Below are 22,725 nucleotides of genomic sequence, written 5' to 3'. Positions count from 1 at the left end.
TTAAAGAGGGATTTGAATCTTTATTTAGCTTTAGAAGAATCTAACGCATTGCGAGCGTTCAGTTTAATCCACGATTACAGCTGTAAGCCGGCAACATGACTTTAGAAAACAAGTGTCAGGTTTTAGAGTCAAAACCTTTTGACCTGATTGAAAAAAAAATAAAAAACACACACACACACCTGAACCTACAGTCGCTACTTAAGTGCTGAAAAGCAAAAGCAGCTACAACATTTTGTTTAGAGTTTATTGTCCACATTTATCCATATCCTATTAAATATTCGATCAGCATACCTTCTAGACTGTTTTTCCTCATACAATTCTATAATAAAAAATTAAAGATATTTCTAAACCAGGTGATGGATTTTGATTTGGTTTAAAATAAGGAATGTGTGAGATGCCAAGTCAGGTGGTGAGAGCTTCCAGCTGCCTGTGTGCTGTGGGCCGGCCGCTCGCTAGGCGTTGTAGGAGGAAGAGGACACGTTGCCTCCGTGGCCAGTCCAGTTTGTGTGGATGTACTGCCCAGGTTTAGTCAGCAGCTCATAGGTATGGGCGCCAAAGTAATCTCTCTGGGCCTGTACAGGTGAAAGAAGAAAATCAAAAACATTTTTCAATGCTTTAGTGCTTCCATTAACTATAGTTCCTCCTTGTGGACAATATTACCTATGACACCCAGACAAGTTTATCGGTAGCAACCACAATTAATTATATAGAAATGAAATACTTCTGCACTATAACAGGGTGTGGCAGTTTATCCACCTACTACAGAACTATTACAAATTTATATAATATATACACACACACACACACACACACACACACAAATCAACTGTAAGGAAAGTGGATGTGAAAAATCTCAAATTCAACAACAGGTAGCTATTGTGATGTACAGCAGTTACAAGTGAATCACTGCAAACGTATGTGCCCTGACCTGGAGGAGATTGGCTGGCAGCATGTCGTGTCTGTACCCATCGTAGAACGAGAGCGCCGTGGTGAAGCAGGGCATGGGGATGCCCACCTGCACTCCAGTGCTCACTGCGTGGCGCCAAGACGCCTGAGGGGAAGAGGGCAGGGAGTGACAGCAAGCCAATAACACACTGCTACAAGAAACACCGAACTAAAGGAAATGTGTTCCAGTGTATTCCAAATGGCACACGTCCACACAACTTGCAAGAAGCTACACAAGAATAAACCTAAGCTATCCACAGTCAATCATGCACTAGTTATCTTCCACAGGGTGTCCCGTGCTGGACTGTTCACAGTATGGTCTGATATACAAAGCTAGACACTGAGTGTAAATCAGAGTCACTTAGCTCAGTGTGCCCCTGTGCTTGTTGCGCAGTCACACTGCAGCGAAGGAAAGGGTTGATTCATTTGCTACCTGGCAATCCTGAACCGCCTTTCTGAAGAAATCATCCAGAAGCAGGCTCTGCAGCTCAGAGTTCCTATCAAATGCCTCCTTGATCTTACCCAAGAAAACACTTCAAAAAAAAAGAAAGAAAAAGGGTAGTCACTATTGTGTTTTATAAACTTTTTTAAGCCGACTGGTCCCATATCAGGTGAAAATTCATGTGTTTAACATCGGCCTGTATGTTGCACAGTTTTACCCTGCATTCTATTATGACCAATACAAAAAAAAAAAAAAAGATCGATTCCACTTTGGCTTTTGTAGTTTCCTGGGCAAAAAATGAGCTGTAAAATTGTTAAGTTATCTTCTTTCTCCAACTCCCTTTGAGAAGTTCACAACCCTGTATATTTACTCATCTCCCCAGCAGATATAACTGATGCCTGCCCCTGCATTTCCTCATTAGAGTATTTCACAACTGAGCACTGCCAAATACACATTGTGCAATTTTTTGTGGTCTGAAGCAAGGTTTATATCAAACTTTCTATTTTTTTATTAAAGTACAGTGTGGATGCAGTTAATTTACATCCTCCAGGGAATCAGGAACACTTAACCTGCCGCAGACCTTGGATAGAAGCAGGTTATATGAGGTCATATGATTTCTCTCACAAGAGGGCAGACCTATATTTGAGATGTTTCAACAAAGCTCCTTTTTTTTCCTCCCTCAGTGGCTTCCTGGTAAACTGTACATGTTATTTGTATGTGTTTTCAAGCTATTTAACCCTTTCATGCATGCCGAACTCCTATGGGAACGATTAAAAATAATCTCTTCTAGTGTTTATATGGGGACTTATACAAGACACATATGCATGATGACCTGTATGAGAATGCAATTTTTCTCCATATAAAAGCAATGGAATAAAATGTCACTGAAAAATATATTTGTGTCCAACACTTCATGCATGAAAGGGTTAAGTTAATGCAGAGTAGTTTGTTAAAACACCTATCCTATGAAAAACAAAAATGTTTCATTTCCCTGTTAAAATGCTATATTTTGGGATTTAGCATCTTGGAATGTACGCTCTTTGGGGAAACCTCGTGCTATGCACGTTTAGCGTGCGTTTCTGCTGGTAACTACAGACTCCAGTATGCAGCAAACAGACCGGAGTGTGAAAAAGTGTTGTGAAAATGAACGAACCCTATACTCTCACCTCCTGATGATGCAGCCTCCCCTCCACATCAGAGCGATCCCACCATAGTTGAGCGACCAGCCAAACTCTTTGGCTGCCTGTCGGAGCAGCATGAACCCCTGGGCATACGAGATGATTTTGGAGGCATAGAGAGCCTGAAACACACAGCATGGTGTTTATAATTTTGTTACACAGCAAGAAATAAAGGAAGTAGCGCAACCGAGTCAACATTCTTAAAGGGGCGATTCAAACATACCTGTCGGATGTCCTCAAGGAACGCCTTCTTATCTCCTTTAAATTCCGCCCCTTTGGGTCCTTTAAGGTTCTTGCTGGCTTCGACTCTTTCCTCTTTCAGCGAGGACAGGCATCGTGCGAAGACCGCCTCGCCTGGTCAAAGAGAGATCCCGTGTAGATTACTGACAAGGGGCGCGCTAGATCACAGAGCTGGCACTGCGCATCAAATCTGTAGTTAATAAAACATATTGACCATCCATTCTGGAGAAGTGTTACTTCTGCGAGTCTCATCGCAGTCAGAATTTCAACACTACTCATTGCTTTAATTACATTTCAACAATACTAGGCTTGCCTAATTAAATTAAAAAAAAAACTGCCAGTCGAGCATGACTCTGAATATGCTGCTCATTGAATTGATAAACGCAAGCCACAGTGTATGAAGAAAGTGACTCTGCAGCCCATTGTAATACACGAGAAAAAAAAAAAAGTGTGCTTACTGTAGTAGCTCCCTGATTTAAAGAAAAATACTCCCTTTTGTGTATTTATCATCCATACAATATTACTGGTAAGAATTGTTAAGAAAAGGAGAAAAAAAACATGATTATGCATGAAAAGCCTAATTTACCTTCTACTTCTAGAGACCATAGCACCATCCAAAGAATGCTTGCAATGCAAAAATCTGCAGCTTTTACAGTGGCTTGGTAATTCCAGTGGGTTCAGTGCCAGACTCTAACCCTACCCCCCACAGACAAACACACAATACTTGCATTACTGCATTGTCTGCAGAATAACATTGTCTTTTGTCAGTGTGCAGTATTTGTAGTTTTTTTTTTTTGACATACCAGAAAACCTCCAAGATGCGCAGTCTTTCTCAACTGTGTTAAAAATACCCAGCCCCAGTTCTCAGGGAGAGCGGTGTCAAATACTGTTAACGGGACTACTTTGAAAAACACAAAGAAGAGGCTGTTTAGCTGGAACCACTAACGGGGAAGCTCAGCTGGCAGTCTCAGATATAGGCTTTGAATGAGACCTCCCCCAGCCTCATCCTGGAGAAAACAACAAGGTTGTTTATTATATTGTTAACAAACAACACTGGAGTACCAGAGAAGAGAAGACCATCCCAGTTAAAGATGGTGTGGTGTTAGGCTCAGCTGTCTCATTACATGGTCAAAGAGCCTTTCTGGGAAACTTGTTTGTGATTTTAATGGCTACTACTGTATAAGGACCATCATAAAAGGCAAACAATTGTAATTTGCAGAAATCAGGCTTGGTGCTACAATGGTTTCACGTTTCACCTTCTGGATCACAGAGCAGATTTGTGGTCATGTGACACTATTAGCCAATAGGGTTACAGGTTTCAATCTAAGCGTTTACCTCAGTTTCCTTCTAAGCAAAATATTGTACGACAGGGTTATCAATACAGTGCCAATGAAATAAATGACACATCACAGGTATCAGCACATAGACTGACCATGGGCAACATCCACAGCATGGAGGACTATACAATGCAAGTTTTGATCATGCACAGCATTAGGACCAGTCTTAGCTTGAGTTTCCAGTGAAATGATAATCTGGGTGCTAACCTATTAAAGTGACTGGCGTGCCATACTCCAGTGCAGAGATAGCAGTCCACTTCCCTGTGCCCTTCTGTCCAGCCGCGTCTCGGATCTTGGGCAGCAAGTGCTTGTTGTCGGAGTCCCGGAATTTCAGGATGTTTGCGGTGATTTCAATTAGGAAGGAGTCCAGCTCCGTCTTGTTCCATTCTTCAAATGCCTAAAGAAAAAAATATAAATACAAATAATTCATTAATCTACACAGACTGTCACATATTCAGAGAGATTCACCAGATCACATTATGTCATTGTGTATGCATCTAACATTAAGCAATAAAACACAGCAGGACAGAAAAAGACAGTGTAGTTAACACTGTTTTACTCTGAAAAAAGCAATTTAAAAACAGCACGTTTAAAATAAATTGGACCAGACGTGCCTGGCAAGAGCTGAATAAACTGACTGCAAAGGGTTAAAAACTGAAGGCATAGGGCTCTTCCCTGCTCACCTTGGCCATTTCATCATGGTCCATGAATAGAACGTCCTTCATCAGGTGGTAGGCTTCACAGATCAACTGCATGTCTCCGTATTCAATACCATTGTGCACCATCTTCACAAAGTGACCTGCGCCCTCATCACCAACCTAGAGCAGGAAATCAAGAAGACATTCCAACCAGACACTGCACTCCACCTGCTGCTACTGAATCTGCCTCGCTCTGTTCCTTCCACATATACCATTACATTGGAAACAAAAGCCATGAAGAGACTCATTTTGCTTTCTGTTGAAATTCAGTAGGAAAGCTTTGTTGCTCTGGGCTGAATATCAGATTCTCATTAGGGATTAATTTAACTCTTATACATTTATAAGAGTTAAATTAAAATAAATAAGAAAGCAAGTCAAGCAGACAAACGTTGCAGCTCGCTGTCTTCATCAGTGTACAACTGCAGCTGAAACATCTGTCTGCTTGACTTACATTTACCTGATTGATTGTGATCAAGCATTTCCAAGTTATAGATTCACTAACTTAAACCCGTCGAGCAGTTTACAGTGTGGTGGCGACATGGACCTCACAGTAGGAAAAGCACACTTCAGAGAGCAATCTCTTCCAGGACTTCACAGAACACAACCCAGCCCTGACCTACCAAGTTAGTGAGACTGTACCGCTGCGGGCTGGCTGCTCAGCCAATGTGCATCTTGTCAACATGCAGAGAGACTTCTTTCATAATTAAATTTGCAGACTGTGGCAGACAGTGGAATGACAGTGGCACAGGTTGAAGAACCCATGAATAAGATCATGCAGTACACAATGTTAATGATGAATCCAGCAACCTTTATTTCTACTCACCCAATCACAGCACGGCTCCCCCGTTCCCACTTTAGCAGCAATGCTCTGGAAAATATCTTTGATGTGTGGCCTGTTGTAAAGAAATAGTGTGCTCAATGCAAAAATGTCCCATTGACATTATCAAATCATGCAAAAACATTTTGAAAATGCAAGATCTGCGGCAACTTCATTTTGCAGACATCTCACTGTGGACATGTTTACAGCAACAAACGTTTACGCATGTAAACTACACTTATACTGTATATAAACTGAATTGAGTAATTATGCAAATTTTTCAGCATATATATTTTGCAGATTTTTAACAAGTGTTGATTGTGCATTATTTAGGGTTGTGAGCATGGCAATGCTGGACAGCGAGACAAGGCTTTGGAGCCCAGCAAAGACTCACCAGGCCTCTTTGTGACCTCCGGGCATCAGCGAGGGTCCGTAGCGGGCCCCCTCCTCCCCTCCGCTCACTCCACTGCCAACGAACAGCAGCTGTGCAGACTTCAGCTCCTTGCACCGCCGCTGCAGAGCAAACCAGAGCCATTTCATCTACCATTTCACGGTGCTTTTTAAAAGGAGACGTTTGGCGCTGCTCATCAGCTATGTACTGAGGAAGAGTGCTTTGAATTGTCTGGCAGTTTCATGATGACTCCTGCCCCCAGCTCTCCTTACTTACCACTGTGTCTCTGTATTCAGAATTGCCTCCATCAATGATGATATCCCCTGCTTCGAGCAATGGAACCTGGAATGAGAAACACCTTTTAGCTTCATGTAGTACATAGGAGGGCTTTTGTAACAAGCTATGGGGCACTAATGTGACTTACACCAATTTTAAAAGCAGGGATTGACTGTGCCCAGAAGCAACTTTGCAAGGAAGATAATGAGGATTGAATGAAGGTCCTTGATTTGCTGCCCTGGCTCTTCAACACAGCCTGCAACTCACCAGCACCTTTTATTTACCAGAGTAGCAAATCCATTGAGCCCATTAACCAGAATCTTTGCTACGGAATGGGCAGAGGAGCCACATTTCAGAGTTAGTCACCATCTGATCCCTCCCTGGCGGTCAGGCAATGCAGAATAATTTGGGGCTTGTTCAACAGTCCTGCTATGCATTATACAAGTAGTCAATCTGGACCATCACTTGTATCGTGATGCAGATCGTACCCCAACCTGCATATCGCGATACATATGGTATATATATTAGTGCATCGATACACTAAGCACCGGGATAGCCAGATGTGTCATTGCGATATCTGATTGACATATCACACAGCATGGCCAGCCTTGCTCTGTGCTCACCAGCTTGCTGATGAAGTCATCCACTGCCTGGCCTGCCTTCACCAGCAGAATAATTCGCCGCGGCTTCTTCAGCTTGGACACCATGTCCTCCAGGGACTGAGCCCCCATCACGTTCGTTCCTTTCGCTTCGTTGTCTAAGAAATCCTGCACCTTGGAGACTGTCCTGTTGTAGGCACACACCTGCAGGTATCACAAATCAACAGCTGTAGTGCCATGTCCTAATGCAACACAGCAATCCGACTGGCTGTTAAGGCTGCGATGGTGTATGATAAGAAATAACACCGGGGACTGTCAGATTCGTGTATATTAACTGTATAACTGTTGATAACTAACTTAACTATCTTAATGCAAAATTACATAATGGCATAAAACACATAAAGTTAAATTGAACAAAAAACAAAAAGGAGTTGTATTATTTGAATTAGTCATTTAGCAGATGCTTTTATCAAAAGTGACTTTCAGCTGGGGGGGGGGGGGGGGGGGGGGGGGGGGCTATGCATCAACAACTGCTGCTGCAGAATCACTTACAATAAGACCTCGGTTTTACATCTCATCCGAGGGCCATGGTATTGGTATAGGATTTGGGGTATGCCCAATTATATGACGTTAGTGTTTTACTGTGGATATACGATGATAGTTAAAATTAGGCACCCAAAGCTACCACTATAATTCTGGCATCTAATCCAGGTATACGGCTGACCCCTGTTGCTAAACTGTGCTTACCACAAAGCCATGGTCGTTCATGTTTAAGATCAGGTTTTGGCCCATCACAGCCAAACCAATCAGGGCAATATCAGCTCTGTTGGAAAGGAAACATTGTTCAGTTTCTCAACAAAAGGTTTATTTGCCACACCGAACAAATCACATAAAGCAGTAACAATATAGCTGCACATGATAATAAAAAGCCAAACCTTATTCCAAGAACGTGGCTATCTATAGATAATGTGTGATTACATGGGAGGTTCCATTGAGTAGGTCTATTTACTGTACATAATGATTTATTAAAATGAGGTCACTCTACCTAGCATTAATAAAAGTAATAATAATAATAATAATAATATAATAATAATAATAATAATAATAGGGTGTTATACTCTATTGCATATTAAAAATAAATGGAGTTAATGTTTTCCATAGCGTGTAAGGTATTTCAATTCCACAATACTGGGAGATAAAGTGAACTGTGAAATCTGACATTGTTACACAAATAATCCACCCCCAGAAATGTCCAAACACTACTGCAATATAATATTGCAACATCCCTAACATTTACTCTAAACCTTTAAGGAAGTGGATTTCTGCAAATGTGGACACTGCCGGACAGCTGCCAAGGGACTGGACTTGACAAAACGCTTCCTTAAAATAAATAAATAAATAAATCACACACCCAATTCTAGGGGGAGACTCCCAATTTCAGCCTGTTTGAGTAGGCGAGACTACAAAACATCTAAACGCGGTTATAATGTAGCCTGCAGTCGAATTTAACTCGAAGTTCGCTTTAAAAAAAATCGAATAATTAATTCATTCTTCTTTCAAAATGGGAACCCATTCCTGTGCCTCGTTTGCAACATTTCAGTGTACTGTGTTCGTAGTTTTGTTTCCGGGGCTGTTCTCGGCATACTACTGTTTTTCCTTCCTTGATCCCTCATACGGGCAGAGTTGGTGACCATAGGCAATACATATGAATGCTGATCAACACCTGAACGCTTGAATCGTGGTGGCTGTTCGTGTCAGTACAGCTGGAAGGGGAATCTGTTACTACTGTCAGTGTTAGCGCGTCTACGCATTTATTTTCAGAAACAAGCTTGATTGTCTAAGCCTTACACTGCTCTAAAACCATTTGTAATTACTCGAATTAGTCTAATCCTTGGCCAGTACTCTCTGCATTCTAAATCAGTCCAGTCCTTCTACAAACATAGACTGACTTGCATTGTCACGCCGTACAAAGCCACAGAAATGCATACTCACTGTGCCATGGTCTCGCGTTTTATCCTTCAGCGCTGGAATAGGATTAGCTCGGCGGAGACAGCCCTCCTCCTTCTCGCAGGGTTTCGGGGTATTGCACCGCCTGAGGAACCGCTTCACTGTAACAGAGCTCTCCCCAGTGAGGTCGCCGAGCCCAACGCTCCGCCTCTTGAGATTTCCTATTGGTTCAGAATGAGTAAACCAATGGAAACTGGATTTGGATTTGTTGATCGAGCGTCAGTTATTAATCTTGCGTTTTCCTCCCCGAAAGCGCAACGAGACCCAGGTAACCGAGCGATCGATAGCGCGGTGTAAAATAAGACATAAACCCTACCGCTTTTTGTAATTATATTATTAATTCCACGTGGCAGCTAGCCTCAAATAGTATTTTAATATTGCACTTTATGAAGCTCAGATGGGAAAATTGGACGAGGTTCCCAGCGTGCTGCAAAGCGATTGCTGTGGTCTAGCCCAGTGTCCTGCGCTCCCCTTGATGTCACGACCAGGTTTGTGCAAGTCAACATGACTCTGCTGTCAGAGTTATTTCATATGCAAATCGGGGACAATGTGACGTTGAGCACATCGAATAGGCAGTTTGATGGACGTGGGAATTTGCATTTCAATTTTCATGGTTTTATTATTATTTATTTTTTCTCGTAGCAGTTTTTAAAGCACAACAGCTCTACAAACAAATAAAAAAAAAAATCAACAATATCCTTATAAATTTGCTAGGTGTCACTGCAGAGCTATTGGTTTATATGGAACTTGCCGGTTATATATTATATTATATATATATATATATATATATATAATATATATATATATATATATATAAATCGTGCTGTATACCCCAGCATGCTTGTGTTTAATATAAAAGCTGCATTTAATTTTATTTTACCTTCTCCACAGCCTCGTTTAAGCATTCAGCTCTACCAGTTAAAAAATCATTTGTTTCTAAATGCTGTTTCTAATGTGTTTCTTAATAAATCCGATATAAATGTATTAACAATTGCGGATGTATTTTATGCCACGTAAAGCATTTTGAGATGTTTTACAGTAAAAGGCGCTATATAGAAATACAATTGATTGATTGCCAATCGTACCACTTGGCTGTGTAGTTGCCCGCATTTCAGTTGTAAAAAATCTCTGGGAGCAGAAAAGAGTCGTCTTTCACCACTTGGCATGCAGGTTACTAAACGCTCAAAATCCGTTGAAGGAAACGATTTCAGCACATCTTTACTGTAAATTACAAGCAGAGCTCTTTCCTGGTTTAATCCACTTCCTTGTGTGACTCCCAGCAGACTCGCATAGCTTTATATAAGAACAGTGGCACTTGATGTGAAGCTGTAGAGATTTGTATCATACATGAAATGTATAAAATGCGGTCTGCAGCGTAACCTGTGTACCGACGTCCCAAGCTGGAATTGAACATTTTATCCTGTGTCTGGGCTGGGCAGCTAAGATGCATGTTCAGTGGCAGGGTAGTATTAGGTAAAATTGCAATGTTTAATGTAGATTGTATTTAAAAGTTCATATTGTGTTGTGACAGTATTAAAGTACTGCATGTAGTCATTCAGTAGAAGCCATGCCTCTTCTGGACCGCCACTCCCTTTAAACTGCATGGGACAGACACGCTTTCAGTCAAAGGGCATTAGGCCTCCTGGTCACAGCTGGAACCAAACCCCGCTCAGGGTAACTCTTTATTGGGGTCTGTCTTCATCGTCTCCAACCCCAATTTCTCCAGCATACTATTGTTTTGCCAAGATGACTAGTAACACATGACCTTTGTACAGTTGATGAAGTATAACGAGTACTATTGTCTTAATGCGTTACACACACACTTATGTATGTATATACTGCATGTGTTTGTATACACTTATGCAATAGTTTAATCATTCTCATGATGGCTAATAAACAAATACAGAACTCAGGACTTATTCTGCTAATGCACTGGTTGTACATTTATTGTTATCTCGTTCACTAAACAGTTCAGTGGTGCAAGATTACCACACACAGAATTAGATATATCTGCATTACACGTCTAGGCTATACAGCGAATGGATTATAATTAGTACAAATACATGAAATATTTACACTTTAATTCAAGCTCCATACAACATATATATATTTACAAAATAAAATGTATGAAAATGAAGCAAATCTGACAAATAAATAATGTACAGTGCAGATGATCTCAAACAAAAACCAGTGTTAAAAGACAATGTCAACCTTCAGTCTGAAATGAAATTGTTCTTTCTGGGGCAATTTGCTTTAGATTTGGGGCACTTTTAAATAATGGATGATGAGAGTTAAGATGGAATTGGTGAATAGATGACATAGGAAGGAGCTGCACTTTGCAGAGCTCAGCCAAAAGTACGATTAGATGTTTAAGATAATACCTTCTATTATAAACCTAATATAGGCCCACTTTCAACATCATAATCCTCTGGTATAGACCCAGGCTATCGCCAAGAACACCATTTAGTGTTCAAGTTAAAGATCGCTTGTAAAGAAATTGAAATCTGAAACAGGCTGACACTTCCTTTTAAACAGGTAGCACAAAAATGAAACCAGTTCCCAATAACAATAATTAAAAAAAAAAAAAAAAAAAAAAAAAAAAATGACCAGTAACACCAGGCTTTCCAAATGAACGACTCCTCATTTTAGCATCACACTGCTTCATTTATAGTTCAAGTATATGTTTAGGCAGAGTTAGTGGAATGACTTATTAAAAATATGCAAACCTTTGTACTGTATGCCTTTCTGTCCTACTATTTAATTCTACTGTGCAAAGAACTGCAACCCAATATATACACACACACACACACCACACGTTAAAATATTAAATACCGTTAATAAAGTCTCTATACTTTAAGTTAATAAACCTGCAACTCATTATTAATGAAAACCTTTGCTCTGACAAACTGCATAGGGTCTTCATTTTGCATAGCCACTTTTAAAACAAAAACTACTGACTACTAGTTAGAAGAGCCAGCCATTCTGACAACAGTTATAAGAAAACTCAACTCAACAGAAAATTCATTTCATTGTCAACTAGCCGATGGTAATATTTCAGTGTATGCTAAGCTGACAGTGCCATAACAGGCTGACATGCAGTGTGTGTGCGAGTGCCTGTGCTCTGCAGGCTAGCTGACCCCAGACCCTGGGCACATCATGAAGAATAGCCACTCTGTCTCTGTTTGTACAGAAATGAAAAGCCTGCTGTATCAGAAGGTTAATAACCTGTGTAAAGAATGCCTGTCCTTAGTCTGCATTTCCCTGGTCCACTCAGTCCCAGCCTCTAAGTGTGCTGGATTGCATGTACTACTGGTTGGCTGGCCAGAGTCACAATCCCCTGTATTGTCACACTTCAGTCAGGCTGGTTTGTAGAATATTGAACAATGCAAATCATCCCTTTCATACCAATACAGCAATACTAAACAGTACTTAATGTAACAGAACAATTGTAAAGAATCCATCTAAATACTGAATAAATATAAAAGTACTTCATATATAGGCCTATGTTTCTTCCAGTTTGTTTCTGGTTGACGCCCCGTTTCAGATTTATGCAGAGCAAAGTTTTTCAGTAATGTCTTTAAACAATAAAAATCAAGAGTATTATAGTTTGTTCCTTCACTTCGGTGATACTCTGTACAGCAATGAATTCAGCAGGACTCTATTCCATTCATCAACCATGTACCTCTTACTTCACGTTACCCAACCCTGGCAATCACTGCTTGTTAGCACAGTATCTAAAGCACATTAAATCAGCAGCTAAAAATACTGTGCCTACTCACACCTCTCCTGCAGCAGACTCTTAAGATCAGCCTAGGCTGTCCTGCGTACTCCCATTGCGACTTCATGAGGAATGAAAGTGCTAAACATTGTAATCTAGGAAAGACTTCCCCATAGCTCAAATAACATATCTTCTAGTGACATCTTCATGATTAGCAATGCTGCAACAACATTTAGCTACAAAAGGCTTTGAAAATCATTGCTATTTCTGGTCGTAAACATCTGGGCATTTGCATATGATATAAAACCATATATGCTTGGCACAGTCCAATGCTGTACCTCGGGTATATATCCTGGACATTAAAGCAGCTCATTTCGGTTCTGGTGCATGTTCTAATCCAATAGTACTAAAAATGACCTCATTATTCCAGTATCATCTAATCGACCTTCTAATAGTTTTCAAGCTGTAGGAAGCTGTAAATAACAGTGCTTCAATATTAACATTGCTTTGGCAAAATCATTGTGAGAATAAACCTCCACTAAAACAGACAGGGAATATTAAAAGAAATAAAAACACAAATTAAAAGTCAAATCAAATAAAACTTTTTGGACAATCTCATTATCCGTCTTGCAATCGCTGCTGCAGACGTCACTGGTACAAACATTACTCTAGAACCGAGATACACAGAAGACATTTGTTTTTTGTTTTCATAGTGTTAAAGTTTTTCATCTGTATGTTGTTATAATAGTTACAACCCAGTAACTGGATGGTCGAAGGACTTTGTCATTAACACAACAGCTGATTACAACACAATGATTTTAGGTACATCTGCTTATATGAAGTAATACAGCGTGTATGTTCTGTGGGTCTGTGGAGGCTGCATCAGTTCCCAGTCTGGCCTGGAGTAAGATTATCTAGAAACATAAGTGCTTTTTGCATTGGCCATCTGTGAGCCATTTTGGTATTTTGTTTTCTAGCTGAATACGAATACACTGCCCCCAGAGTATTTGAAATACCTGACCTCACTCGACTGCTTCTTTTTTTTTCTTTCGTTTATGACACGGTGAGACTGCAATTTAGTTTCGCCCATTTTACTTGTCGTTCGTATTTTTTCCTAAATCCGCAATAGGTTTCAAGTCCCGACAGAGATGATTAAAAGTTACTAAAATAAAAAAGTAGGCTAATCAAAGAAGATGCCTAAACATGCCTGCAAGAGAGAGAGGCGCTTTCAGGGGTCTCATTCCTCTGTGTGAAGGACAGGGCCACCACCCTGTCTAACGCCAACACTGTGCCTCTATTGATGTTCCACCAATTGTCAACCAGAGAGAAATCCTATAGACAATCGCCAACAGGCAATCTCTGTAGTGTTTTGTTAAATATGGTAACATTTCAGTTTCGGCATTGCACTATTAATATAAGCAAAGTACATAATAACTTGTTAAATGGTATATATTTAATCTGTTTACTTTTGCTGTGTGCATGAATCTCTGCTTAACCTGTCGACAGCCTGTGTTATCATGCGGGTACAACTGAAAATTGTTTCATACTGAAATAACACTGATAGGACAACCTTAGACACACAAAAACTCAGAATTGGAAAAAACTGCTGAAAAATCATGCACACACACACACACACACACACACACACACACACACACACACACAACTAGACTGTATTACAACATGCTACTAGTTAAGTTTTAGGAAAGACAAAAAAGGAGGAGAAGGAGGGAGGGAGGTGAGGAGGAGGGGGTGGTGGAGGATTATGTTAACCTAAAAAGGTGCTTCGAAGAAGAGTTAAGCCACAGGTCTACATACAAGAGAAAACCGTCAAGAATCACAAAGATAAGTAAGTGTTAACACTTTGTATCTTCAAAGGCAAGTCAGAAGAACAGGTACTGCATTCCCTGCACTCAGTGTAGGGACTGTTCTCAATTCTTCAGCTGCCCTGAGCGCCTTCGGGCAAGTTTGGACCTAGAAACAAAAAATAAATAGTGCATTGGTAAATTAATTAATTAATTAATTCATTCATTCATTCACAAAAGCCTACTGATTAAACTGCATACTTCACACCATTCTGTTGTAAGACCCCTACAGAGCTCCTCAACACTGCGACCTCCACACTGGCCCTCTCTACATACCTGACGACCGAAAGCGTGCAGCAGTCAATGACTGGAATGAGTTTCAACGGCTTATATCTGAGGTTGCTTTTAGCTGTAGGGTCGACTCACTGCTGACTAAACTCGACACTACAGATCTGTACACAGGGTGAGGAAAGATAACTGCAATCTAAACTGAAGACCAGTAAACCAACATAAATACCTACGAACTGCCAAAACATGGACACCATGTAATCGTGCAGCGCTGCATCCAGTCTCTCAATGAAATCACACCTAAATACTGGAGTGGCACATGTGAAGATATTGTCTATCATTTAACAAAACATAAGAGAAAATGATATGAGGATGTTTGGCATCATCGGGAGTAGTTTATATACTTCTTTTTTTTAGCACAACTAATTTCAGCTAAATGAACTACTGCCAGGATTGAACACTATAACTGGAAAATGCAACTGAACCAGGAGGATACAGTAACCACTGACTATAGATGATGTAGAGATGTACACTAAGCATGGCAGTCATTTCAAATGACGACATTCTTATCAGAATTCTTATTGTTTTGTATTAAATAATGCAGACTGTACCTTATTGTGCCAGCTAGAAGTGGGTTGAAGGCATACAGCCAGTCATTCAAGTCTTTATCATTGATAGCCTGCAGTAGAAGCCCACGATGCTTGGTACACACTGCAAATGTGTTGGGCGTCTGCAGAAAGGAAGCATACAGCATTCACTGGGTTAGGCTGCATAGTGTCTGGGTTTAGTTCTATACTGACGTGTAGAGAAGTGGATAAAATGAAGAATCGGTCAAAGCCTATTAATAACACAGTACGTGTGCAGAGAGATCACATAATTTGGTTTTCAACCCATTAACATGCCAAGCAATGGTTATTAATAACACTATATACTACCAAATCGGGTCACGGTATCAATAAAGGGAGATTCAAAAAGGTATACTTATTATAAGAGGTCTAATAACTCCATTGTGATCAAAATCAGTTCTAGTTAAAAGGTGTTCAATTTTTTTTTTTTTTTTTTTTTTTTAAATCATGTGTTTGTTGCCACCTGGTGGACAAATGCTGCAATTATGGTTTTCTGGGACTGAGCTCACCTTCAGCATTGCCTGCTGGTCCTCACTGTACTCAACCTGCGCGGTGGACAGGTTCAGGACGCCCCTCTCCACGGGGTCCTTGTCGTTGTTGTACATGAAGACGTAGGGACGCCGCACCACCACAAAGTACTTCACCCACGAGTTAGACCTGGGCTCCATGAAGTTAAGGTAGCCTTTCTTAGAAACCACCGACCTGCAATGTGAAAGCTCAGCGTGAGGGCAGCTTCATCCCTGCTTCCAGGTGAAACCACAGTTTAAATCAATCCTTCAGTGAGAAGCCTCCAAGCCTGGGAGCTTGTGGCCATTGACCTACCCCCCCTACCTTAAAGAATACTATCAATTAAAGTGTTTTATTGAATTATAATTTGTATCTATAAAAAAAAAAACTACTGCTGTAGCTATCTACCTACCTATCTGTTTTATATTTATTTTATTCTGGCATTCACTGTGAATAGTGCAATTTGAAAAGTACTGTAAAATGTTTGTATTCAACAGGAGCTGCTTACCCGGGTCTCATCTCCTCAATGTCAGGGACCAGGTTGAGGAACTCGTTCTTGCCGGCTCGAGCCAGGTAGGAGGTCTCCACAATGGGAACCATGGGGAAGTTCTCATAGTCAGGACAGGAAGGGCTGGTGGCTCTGGAGTTGGCTTCTGGAGTTCTAGAAAACAGTTCAGAACCAACCTTAGAGCACAGCTGACAAGAGGATGGGTGACGGTTCTAAGCAGGGAATGCAAACACAACTAAGAAGCGATATCGCAGAGGGACAAAGCCAGGAGGTAGTTCAGTCTTTCTTCGTGGCTCTGTAAGGTTGGTTCTTAATGCTCATTAAAACAGTGTAAAACGTCAGTGCTAAACATCTGAATAAATACCCACTGTATTTGAAGAAGTGGAGCAGAGTCATGTAACAAACTGACCGATTGTGTTTGCCTGAGGGGGGACAAGGCAAGGCTGTTTTATGAATTAGACTGCTAAGAATCGTGTTTCATCAGCAGCATTAACAGAGCCCCAGTGCGATCCACGGCTCACAAATCGCTGTTCATTTCTAGGAGTCTGAAAGGAAAGCATCAGTCGACCTACTTTTGGTCTGTGGAGTTACATCTGGAGTCCACCAGGGAGGGGCAGGTAGATGACGGCGTGAGAGTGGCACTGCTGAAGCTCGACACTGAAGGATCCCGTCCCATCGGAGAGATATCTGACAGCTGAAACCAACACAGCATCTCAGCATCGCTCACTGCAGAGCCACTGACAGCAAGTGGCAGACATTTCATGCGTCACACTGTGCTAAGACACACTGCTGTAATGGTGGTGCCGGCGAGGTTATTGATCCACTATCTAAGGTAAATTACCTTTTTCCTGTGGGTTTTTTTTTTTTTTTTGGTTGATTTACAAAGCAAGCCAAAATCATTAATAAAAGAAGCTAATATAAGCACTACACTGTAATGTAATTTCACATGCAACTACAAAACAAAAAAAAAAAAAAACACATACTAGTACTGTAATAGTTTCTAACAGATAACATTCTAGTAAGTATTCCAGAAAAAAAGGTATATATTTATTGCATGCAAAACTGTGATGCCTACCTAATGTAAAATAAATGCTATAAACGTTTATTTACTCTGGATGACTCTATCCTGCATTTGTTTTTGTTGTTAAGATTTTTCATAGAAAGTTTTTCTTACTTTGCAGTCACTGATGCTGTTGCAGACCTGGTTATACTCTCTGTTGAAGGTGTGGGTTAGGAGTCGCAGGCACTAAAACAGATTGCATATACATTAGGATATATAGCAACACAAGGAAGATTTAGTCAATAGATATAAAAGTTGTTTCCATGCGAATGTGAGACAGAACGCCTCCAGCTGGCAGGCTCGGGCACCTTGGTGGCAAGCTCCTTCTCGCGCTCAACCAGGCTCTCTATGTCGGTGGAGTCGTAGCCACTGCTCTCGCTGGGGGTGATGGCGCTCTCGAAGGTGGCGCTGGAGATCTGGGAGGAGATGCTGGTGGAGGTGCTCAGGGTGCCGCTGCTCAAGCTAGGGGAGAGGGACTCGCTCAGGGACTTGGGGGCCGTCGTCTCGCCCAGCTTCTCACGCAGCAGCAGCAGGTGCCGGGTCTTCTCAACCTGACAGGATGCCACAAGTACTGCGTCAGCACCTTAACCTCAATGCAAGAGAGCCAGGCTCGTCTGGGTCAGCACCTTACCAGCTATGCAAAACAGAAAGTCTTGTCTGCAGGTATGGTTATAGTGCTTTTAGCTTGATCTCACCAAGGGGCAGATTCATGCCATTTTAACAAAACACATCCTTCTACTGCATCAAATTGGAGCTGCGTTGTCTGCATATTGATCTAAAACACGGACAAGCTACGGTAAATATAGTAGATAAACCTGCTGGTCTCCAGAATATTATTTTTATCTTTCAAGTGCTGACTGAACTCCCTAATCCAGTGTCACACGCTATTCTTGTCCCCCGCTGCGGAAATAAATCACTAATCTTGTCAGTTGAAATCCCTCTACCTTCGGAACAGACATAACTAATTCCAGTCACAGTGTGGTCTCCAGGTCTCTTCTCCTGACCTGTCGACAATCAGCCCTGATGGAGAGAGGCTGACGCACAACTGCTGATTGCTCTGTATCTCAGACTGCTGGACCCTGGCAAGCTTTCTATTACCACCTTAGAATTGCCAATGTGTGCAAAATGAATGGAAAGTGACACGCACTTGAACTCCAATTTCACTGCCTCATTTATGAGGGGTGTTTCAATTCAATGATGCTACTTTGGTTAAAATTATCATTGAGAATCAAAAGATCTTGAAAGGTGAACAGTGCGACTTTATAGAGACACATTCCATGCCCTCATGTGTCATAAAATAGGGCTTATTTTACTACAAAGGTTTTTTTTTTTTTTTTAAATGATCTGCCAACATAATTTACACCAAAAACAAAAGAAAAAGCCCTGATGGCCTGAAAAAAATCAATAGAACACAACAGGAAACATTAAACTTGAAGAACAATTCTGACAGGGCAAGTGCAAGAGTAGGAATCTGAAGGTGATGCATTTTACAAAGTCTTGGTTTCCATGGTACCCACCTCATGCAGCAGGTCTAGTTTCTCAAGCTCCCACTGGTGCTCCAGAATGAGGCTGTCTCCACGAGGTCTCCACCCAGCCAGGTTCTCCTCGCCCCTGACGTACGCCACCGACGTATCCAGGACCTTTCTCCTCCTTCTCTGCATACCTGGGAGACACAGCAATGCACTCATTGACCGCTAAGCAGATAACCTGTTTTACACACCATGGCTATTAGAATGACTCCAAGCATCAAAGCAAAACTATTTGCACAGCAGTTTTTAAACAACCTGCTACCTGCTTAGCAATGATTGTGTTCTGGTCTAATTCCTAGACAGCTTGTAATGAAAATGCATGCCAAGATCCTGTATAACTTCTGCATGGCTTCAGTCCAGGTAAGTGCAGATTATTATTTTTGTTCTTCTGAAATCAATCTAAGATAATTACTAGGACTTCCAGGTGTTACTATGGGTGCGACTATGGGCCTAAATTAGCCAAGAAGGTGGTTGGTAACATGTTCCAGATTTTAAAGTTCCCACAAGAAAACTTTTAAAATATGAATGTGGAATTCAGCGAATGCAACTTTAAGAATAAAATAGGTTAGTTAAAATTGAGATCTCTGAAATAAAGCTATAAAAAAAAATCTACTTACCTGGGCTGCCTGTGTCTGCCATTTTGCACAAGCTCAGCTCATAGATCCCAGTCACTCTGTTACTGTACAAAATACATTTAAAAAACTAAATCAACACAAGGCAATACCGACAACCCCTATACACACACCCCCATCCCAGCCATTTTCAAACTGATTTCATAAACTTGTGCAAGGTGTGTTTCGTACCAGTCAGGTGACTTGGAGTATCCTCTACCAAACAGGCTCTTCAGAGAGCCAGGGGGGGAAATTTTAGCATCCCGGGAGTAGAACACCATACAGACGTCCTTCGTGATCACTGCAGGCTGGATGCAGTGGTCAAGCTATCACACAGAGAAAAGGGGAAAATGGGCTTATACAGGAGAAAAATAAACAAAACAACTTCAAAGCTGAAATTCCTCTCTATTATCCTGTGTGCAGTGCACAACATCCAATTCATAAAATATTTTCAAATGAGAGATGAAGAGAAAAGGGGCTCAGTGATGAGGTTGCTGGCTGCTGCTTCTTGTGAGGAAAGCAGTTTTCAAAATGTTCTTCCAGCTATGACTGTGCAGTGCGAAACTGCATTGTCAAAGCTGTATACATCAACATGTAAAACTCTGTGCTTAAAGGGGCTGGCTTTCCGATTCGCTTTCCCCTCAAACCTCATTCAGAGTTTGAGAGGCACAGCAGCACTCACCTCCAGGTATGCAGACAGGGTCATGTAAATCTTCTCCCCGTACGGAGTCACGCGGTTCAGGAGAAGAGAGTTGTGTAGAGAGCTGTCCCACACTGCCTCAAACCGGTAGAAGGTCCTGAAATATACAGAGACATCACCTGGGTGACAAACCCATGGAAAGAGCCACAGTGATGACATCCCTGCATTTCAGCAATTTAAACTACAAGCCACGTATAAAAGCTTTCAAAAGATTTTTTGTCTGGTGCATTCTGTTCTACTGTTTTGTCAGGTAGGAGGCAGGAATCTTGCCTGCACACAGAATCAGTTTAATCTTTTCAGTTTTTAAGATTAAACTAGATTAGATCAACAGACTTCTTTTTTATCTGTACAGTTACTCTTACAAAATAATGCTGTAAATATACTGCATTTTAACAATAACAACCTACCGATGCATATATGTCAGCGAATAATTTGAAATTACTTTTTTTTTTTTTGTAATTTGCAAAAGCCTCCAATATGAACTTGGTAAAAGACGCTCTTGTTTACTATTAAACTGCTGTATATTAAATATAAATAAACCCTGAAATGAATGAGATATCAGATTCAGTAGGAAGAACCTAGTGAGTCAGGTAGGTGATATTATTAAAGTCATACTCACGGTGCAGATTTAATGCCCCCACAATTCACTTGAACATGTGATAAAGATGCACGTCAATGTGCAATTCTGTTCACTACACTCAGCACAGCTACTCTATTATAAAATGGAAATTTGCACCTAAAGGAAATGGATGGGTCTATAAAACTGACACTAACATTTATATATGAACATGTACCAGCAAATCCCTGACAAACACTTTTTCTTTTTAGGTGAAAATAAAAGACTCTCCCTTTCGTATTTTCAGTTCTCATCAGTTCTTTACGCTGTTGTTGTCAGCGGTGTTAATGTAAGCTTTATCTAAGGATGCCTGTGTCACATCAATGTGTAGCTCTCTGCTGACTGCTCATATGTTTCATCCTGACTGGAACACAGCAAGCCTCGCATGGCGTCTCAATGAGTCACACCCAGCCTCGACAACAGTGACAGCCCAGACTGCGCTCACCTGTATGAGCACCACAGTGTCTCTTTGAATAACACTGACTGAAGACAGATGGACAAACCCAGCTGAGCTACCCTCCCACGGCCTGAACCAGTCTCAGGTCCACCGTAAGAGACACAGTGATCTCCACAGCAGAGTCACTCACAGGCTGATAGACGAAGCAGGCGTCACTACTTGGCTTTCCTATTTAGATTTAGCCTTGTCTAAGACACCAGACTGTGTCTTCTGGATCAAGGTCACAGTATCTCCAACAGTATCTCTTCAGTGTATCTTCAATAGACAGAGCACCGTTAGAACTACTTAAATAGGAGAGATATTTCAATCCACCACCCTTTAAAGAATATATCCCTGTGGGCCAGATTCATAAAACATCAAGAACTTTTTAAAAGGAATGCTTTGTTAAGGACTGTTTTTTTTTTTAAATCCCAGTTTATTTCTTATTTTTCACTATTTAACCTAACAGCAAATGTATGAACACTTTAAAAAAAAAAAAAGTCCTCAAAACATTCCTTACATGAATACTGTTGGGGCCTATACAGCATGTACAAACTAACAGCAGGTTAAAATAGAGCACTAGAGATGTCATAAAGTGCTTTCTGCTGAAAACGAAAAAGAACTTTATGAGCAGAACTAGGTACCTAGGTATTTCCTTATCAAGACAAATCCTGTAAAACACAAGGAGGGTCCATTAGCAGCAGGAAAAGGGGAAAAAGAGAAAAATAAAACAAGGCTTAAAAGGAAAACAAAAGCAGAAATAAACGGCAAACATTACTGCAATGCAAAATACATGATGAGGTAATGAGGCAGAAATGATGACACAGGATAACGGAACAAGCGACAAAGAGAAAGAAGTATAAAAACAAACAGCGTCCCGCTGACATATAAAACAGATATTGGCTAGGATCCGGTCTGAAGTCAGTGCACCTGGTTTAGTTAAATCATTACAGTCAAACCTTGCAAGCTATCAGAATACCCCATAGCACGTGCTGTGGACTTGGCCTGTAATCTATCTGTGCAGCCACCGGGTGTCACTGTTTCTCCCTCAAAAGTTGAAGTGTGAAAATTCATCTGGCTGCTTACGGCTTTTATTAGCAACTCCATCAACTACCAAATACTGCGCTGTGCTGTGTGAACTGAACCAATCAAGACTGCTCCCATTATCTGACCGCTTCCATTATCTCAGACAAGGCCATCAGCTGTCATCAATAGATTTCATTCCCTTATAGCTTCTGTCCTCTGAGGAACAGAGCTCAGCCATTACAGCAATTACACCTCCTGACTCAGTGAATGATGTCAGCATCTGTAAAATGAGTCAGTAACACGATAATACTTTGAAAGACATTTTAAAAAGTGCCAAAACATGAAATTGTAAACACCTGACAATC

The 22,725-nt window shown here is 41.0% G+C and overlaps 2 protein-coding genes across 2 annotated transcripts in view; both read right to left on the bottom strand.

Moving 5' to 3' along the window:
* LOC121328586 (6-phosphogluconate dehydrogenase, decarboxylating-like) lies at nt 1-9,101 on the bottom strand. Its single transcript, XM_041273373.1, has 13 exons — nt 8,916-9,101; nt 7,671-7,746; nt 6,948-7,127; nt 6,325-6,390; nt 6,052-6,170; nt 5,664-5,733; nt 4,826-4,960; nt 4,350-4,539; nt 2,789-2,919; nt 2,554-2,687; nt 1,379-1,478; nt 929-1,051; nt 1-572 (listed from the first exon to the last, which is right to left on the bottom strand). The coding sequence occupies exons 1-13, from the start codon at nt 8,921-8,923 to the stop codon at nt 453-455; spliced, it is 1,452 nt and encodes a 483-aa protein (XP_041129307.1). The 5' UTR covers nt 8,924-9,101; the 3' UTR covers nt 1-452.
* A 1,757-nt stretch (nt 9,102-10,858) lies between these two features.
* The window catches only part of LOC121328909 (kinesin-like protein KIF1B), an 83,910-nt gene continuing 72,043 nt past the window's right edge, over nt 10,859-22,725 (bottom strand). The window contains exons 38-48 of the mRNA XM_041274053.1: nt 20,265-20,379; nt 19,775-19,908; nt 19,589-19,650; nt 18,960-19,105; nt 17,751-17,993; nt 17,557-17,628; nt 16,955-17,076; nt 16,383-16,535; nt 15,877-16,069; nt 15,353-15,471; nt 10,859-14,622 (exon numbers count right to left, since the gene is read on the bottom strand). Coding sequence (XP_041129987.1) covers nt 14,580-14,622; nt 15,353-15,471; nt 15,877-16,069; nt 16,383-16,535; nt 16,955-17,076; nt 17,557-17,628; nt 17,751-17,993; nt 18,960-19,105; nt 19,589-19,650; nt 19,775-19,908; nt 20,265-20,379 — 1,402 coding nt within the window. The 3' untranslated portion in view covers nt 10,859-14,579. The remainder of the gene's footprint in view (nt 14,623-15,352; nt 15,472-15,876; nt 16,070-16,382; nt 16,536-16,954; nt 17,077-17,556; nt 17,629-17,750; nt 17,994-18,959; nt 19,106-19,588; nt 19,651-19,774; nt 19,909-20,264; nt 20,380-22,725) is intronic.

The sequence above is a fragment of the Polyodon spathula genome, chromosome 16, assembly GCF_017654505.1.
Source record: "Polyodon spathula isolate WHYD16114869_AA chromosome 16, ASM1765450v1, whole genome shotgun sequence".
NCBI classification, from domain to species: Eukaryota; Metazoa; Chordata; class Actinopteri; order Acipenseriformes; family Polyodontidae; genus Polyodon; species Polyodon spathula.
This window is presented reverse-complemented; position numbering and strand designations above follow the sequence as displayed.

Bases quoted from the DNA above. Each gene is read 5' to 3' on its own strand.
- LOC121328586 (XM_041273373.1), bottom strand. The intron at 7,128-7,670 runs GTAAGCACAGTT...TGATACCTGCAG, and splicing joins TGAACGACCATGGCTTTGTG to GTGTGTGCCTACAACAGGAC. The intron at 573-928 runs GTCAGGGCACAT...TCACCTGTACAG, and splicing joins TGCCAGCCAATCTCCTCCAG to GCCCAGAGAGATTACTTTGG.